This window comes from Lactuca virosa, chromosome 9, assembly GCF_052849685.1.
Source record: "Lactuca virosa cultivar CGN04683 chromosome 9, Lactuca_virosa_CGN04683_v6, whole genome shotgun sequence".
Classification (NCBI taxonomy): Eukaryota; Viridiplantae; Streptophyta; class Magnoliopsida; order Asterales; family Asteraceae; genus Lactuca; species Lactuca virosa.
The window spans coordinates 282,538,099-282,542,912 of record NC_136434.1 but is presented as its reverse complement, the minus strand read 5'-3'; the positions used below and the strand labels follow the sequence as shown (position 1 = coordinate 282,542,912).

Here is a 4,814-nt window from a genome sequence, read left to right as displayed (position 1 = left end):
TTTGTAATACGTCTTGAGAGTAGATAGCGTTGTTGTGGCTATGATCCTTCGTTGAGCTCTTCACAAATGGTGATTATAGTAATCTTATCCAAATACACAATACATTTCACTCCTATACCTATATTAATATCCTAAGAAAAAATCACTTGATGTATAATTTTATAACATGAGTGAATTTTCAAAATACAATGTGTTAGTAATATACCAAAAAAAATACAATGTTTTTATAAAAGAAAATAAAATAAGATGCTATAATAGACGAATAATTAAAAATACTTTCCATTTTCTTGCCTTTTAACCTTTTTGTAAAGTTATACTCAAAACATATATTTAAGCCGATACAATAACAACCACTATACCATTTACTGAATATTATATGACATTTCTATATTGTTAGTCACAACAGTTTATTAGAGTACCTAGTATTCCTAAATGACCAAATTGGCCTTAACCAAGTGCAACTACAACTTGTACGTTAACCATCATATTTGTACCCTAGTCAATTCTATATGACATTGGTATCTATGACTTCAGTATTACACGTCATCTGGACACGTGTCCAGGAACTGCCTTATGATCTCTCTCTCATCCGTGGATAGATCAAAATCATCAGAAGCCAATCTCCCCCACAATTCACTGCTTACGCTCTTTGGGTCATTATCACTTACCTACATCATTTAGGGTTTCAGTGTTTTTTTTTTTTTTCTATTAAGTGATATCATTTATTAATAATAATTTTTTTTTTGGAAGATAATGGCATAATTAATGAAATAGAAGCAAAATCATACCTGGATATAGTTGTTGACGTGGCCATCCTTGTTGGCAGGAGTAACAAGTTCATGTTCATTGGTTAGCCATTCACCATCCACAATATACTTGTACTCATAACGCCCTTCCTGTTTTTTACATAAATGATCCCTCAGGTTTGTAAAATATTATTCAACGAAAAAACTTATCTAACAAGGGGTAATTTAGTAATTTTACACATGAAACAAACTGGAACCACATGGACCAAACATGTAAGAAATTGAAACAGGGACCATTCATGTCAAAAAATACTTGGGGACTAAACTTGATACTTTTTGTAAACCATAGGGACCATTTTGAAATTTATGTATTTTAGTCTATAGATTATATAACAAAGGAGATGATTACTGGTAGATCTTTATGGAGAATCCATGAGCCTTCCTTCTCGTTATATTCCAGTGGAATTTTCTGTAATAAAAACAAAGGACATTAATAATATATTAAGATGGACTTCTTCTGATTCTAAAAAAATTAAATTTAAAAATATAACTTTACTATATTATATTTACAGATGTATATTCTGAAAATCTAACCTGACCCCACCCAATATCGAGTCCAGATATTTCCACTGTAGAAGATTTATCACCCTTCCATGTCAACGTGACAGGTTTCTTTTTTAGGCCAGTAAGCTGTAAAAAAGATGAATTCATGAGCAAACAATTTACCATTATCCAACAGTAAATTCACATGTAAATATTTCATATAATTTGTGGGTTTATAAATTATAACCAATAATGACTCACGATGTCAGCTGTCGCACTTTTTATAGCATCCACTTTGGGAAAACATGATCGCTTACTCTGCATAGAAATAAAATCAGGAGTTACTGTTACTATTATTGTTACAAGTTAATTACATGATTTTAATGTTGATGATAAATAAATTTACCAGTAGAAAAGTAACAGCATCATTTAGCTTATAACCTTGAACCCAAAACATGTATGCCAACTGTAATCCATAGAAACCATAATTATTGTCACTGTTACTGTCACTGTCACTGATAAGTTAAGACTTTAGGCATACCGCGGTTGCAGGAGCTCTTCCAAGGCCAGCGGTGCAATGTATATAAGTTATTCCCCCATTTCTATTGATGGCTTTGTGCAATTTGCTCACAACATATGGAAGCCTCAACCGCATATCAAATGCATCAAAGTCCCTGCTCCATTAACTAAGTAGTTACATACGTTGTGTTTTTATGTATTTTATACTAATATCAAAACCGTATATAAAATGATTCTTTTTAGAAGGTTAATGATAGTTTAATGGTTTAATCAGTATAGGAAATACTTTAGTGTTTAAATAAAAAAAATGATAAAAGTAGGCTCTTGTTTTTAATATTTTGCAATATTAAGGGTGGGTTTGATCGTGAAAAGTTTTCCAGTTTTTCATAAAAAATTTCAAATGAAAATGAAAATTTTGAAAAAGAGTTTGGTTGATTCAGTTATCAAAAAATTTCCAAGAAAATGAAGATTTTCTGTTTTCTAAATTGTATGCAAATTAGAAAAATGATTTTTACGGTTTTTCAAAGTTTTCTAAATTTCTAAAAAAGAAAATGAAAACTCCGCCGACACTTGTTTTCTAAAATTTCATTAAAAAGTGAAAAATGAAAACTCAACTCTGTTTTCTGAAAAATATTTTCTTGTAAAATGAAAACAATTTTTCACAACCAAAAACCATCCTAACTCTTGACCAAAATATGAACTTTAAATGAAAAGGTTAAAAAGAAGACTATAGAAATAAGCACAATTGGACAAATCATACTCAACCTTATTTCTGCACGCAAGTGTTGAATGTCATTAAAAGTGGATGCATATTCGCGAATAGCACCGATGTCCACACTAAAATATCTAAAAAAACAAGTAAAGGGAAATAATGTCCCTCTCTAAAGGGTAATCTTTGAGAAGAAAAAGAAACCATCATGTGTCTATGTAAACTTTATAAATTGATGTAAAGAGATAGTTTTGTATTTTAAATTTGTTTCGGATACTCAAGATCTGAATCTTGTTGCAAACAATAAATAGTTTTCACTCCAATACTTCTAAGCTTGTCAACATCTTCAGGAGTCTATGATATTAATAAAATAAGTCAGAAGTCATTTTATAATGCATGATTTATCATATTTTGGATAAAGGAAAATCACCTGAAGACATGACCCAACGATTAAATCTTGAGTAATGAAGTCGTAGTTCATTCCTAGCTCATGTCTATATGTCAAGACTGAAAACAATTCATTAGCAACAAATTGTTTGTTAAAACTCTATTTGATGATAACTTAAAATATAAATATGGTTCTCCATTAAAGCTTTTAAAAGATTATTAAAAGTACACATTACTAAATACTAACATTAGAATTATGAAGGAACTAACCAGCACCCATGGCTTCAGTCATGTTATTACTATAAACATCAGATTTTTCCTCACTCTCTTTAGCACCTTCCATGTCGATAGATGTACTTGAGCTAGGTGTTACCTAAAGAATCAGATGCAAATGAATTGTTTATATCAAAGTATACTTAATGACACTAAAGTCTTGACACAAAAGGATCCACATGCTTTGTGAAAATTATAATTTGATCATTTTCTATCTTAAGTGTCTCTTACACTAATTTTATTTTCTTCCAAATCATACACACTTCTACTTACGACACTGAAGAAAATTAATAAAAATCGATGAACAAGTTCAACTTCAGAAACTAAAATGAAGTTTACCTTAACTAAACAACTTCGACGGAGACAAGTAGCATTCATCAAACGCTTTTCATATTGATTTGTCTAAACATATAAAATTACAATCACGCAAAAAATTAATCGATAGTGACAAACGTACGTTAACACATATAATCTGAAGTGGAAATGGAAATGGAGTTTAATTACCATGGTATTAACAAAACACGGATGAATTGCAGATTGAATTCCGAAGCTTTGTAACGACATAACTGAGAACAATCTGAAAAAACTCAAAATGTAAACAGATTTGTAGTAATTATTCGACGAATTAGCACTGATAATTAGTGAAAATCGAACAAACCTTGGGAGATTTTGAAGGCAATTCATGTTGGAGGTGTGTAAAGTGGAAGAAACAGAACAAATCTGAGAAGTTGAGTCGTGGAGACTGGAAAGTGAGAGAGAGAGAGGGGGAAGTTAGATTTTTTTATGGGGATTGTTTATACACATCGGTTTGGTTAAAAAAAGGGTTTGCCTTTACCAAGATTCTCTAAAATGCCATTCCCTGTTTACCTTTATCGTAGAATATGCCACGTGTCACTGGGGTTATTTCCAAGAGGTGATCACGTGCTACCATGTTTAATCGTTCAGCGGTGATCATACTCCGTCTCATTAAATAATAAAAAGATAAAAATGGTCCTACTTTGGACAGACCAATCTACAACACTAGCCTATATCATTAGGTTTATTATTTTGCCACCCAACCTTAATAGTCTATCCTTTTTATTATCTGGCCTAATCATTTGATTTATTTTTAGGGGTAATTACTAATCTAGCCAAATTAAGGGGGTAATTATCAATTTTTAGCCAAAAATAGCCCACGAAACCGTAGGTTTCGAGATTCGCCTACTGTTTCGCCATTTCGTCTACCGTTTCGCGTTTTGTATAAATTCTTTTTTTTCATTTTTGACGTTCAAAACCGTAGGTTTTTTAAAACCTACGGTTTCTCAAACCGTAGGCTACGGTTTTCGCAAAAAAAGCTACGGTTTCCCTTTTTTTTATAAAAAAAAAATTATACCACAACAAAATACATCCAATTCCTATTCTATTGATACCATTTTAAAAAAAAAAACAAAAAAAAATTAACGTCCGTACGGTTTCATATGAAACCTACGGTGTACAAGTCGACACTGCACAAACAGTGCATTGGGCACTTGTACACCGTAGGTTTCATATGAAACCTACGGTTTTATTTATTTTTTTTCAAATTTTTTTAGAAAAAAATTTATCCCCATAAACAAAACCTACTCCTACTCACAAACACGGTAAAATTTTTAAGAAAA

General features: G+C 31.3%; 1 protein-coding gene across 1 annotated transcript; it reads right to left on the bottom strand.

The window, feature by feature from the left end:
• Positions 1 to 329: 329 nt before the first annotated feature.
• On the bottom strand, positions 330 to 3,967 carry LOC145135649 (phosphoglucan phosphatase DSP4, amyloplastic-like). Its single transcript, XM_079069898.1, has 14 exons — positions 3,836 to 3,967; positions 3,682 to 3,754; positions 3,517 to 3,579; positions 3,175 to 3,277; positions 2,948 to 3,024; positions 2,795 to 2,871; positions 2,574 to 2,654; positions 1,831 to 1,963; positions 1,696 to 1,755; positions 1,551 to 1,607; positions 1,341 to 1,436; positions 1,156 to 1,215; positions 789 to 896; positions 330 to 668 (listed from the first exon to the last, which is right to left on the bottom strand). Exons 1-14 carry the CDS (start codon positions 3,859 to 3,861, stop codon positions 537 to 539), a joined length of 1,146 nt encoding a protein of 381 aa, XP_078926024.1. The 5' UTR covers positions 3,862 to 3,967; the 3' UTR covers positions 330 to 536.
• Between the last annotated feature and the right edge of the window lie 847 nt (positions 3,968 to 4,814).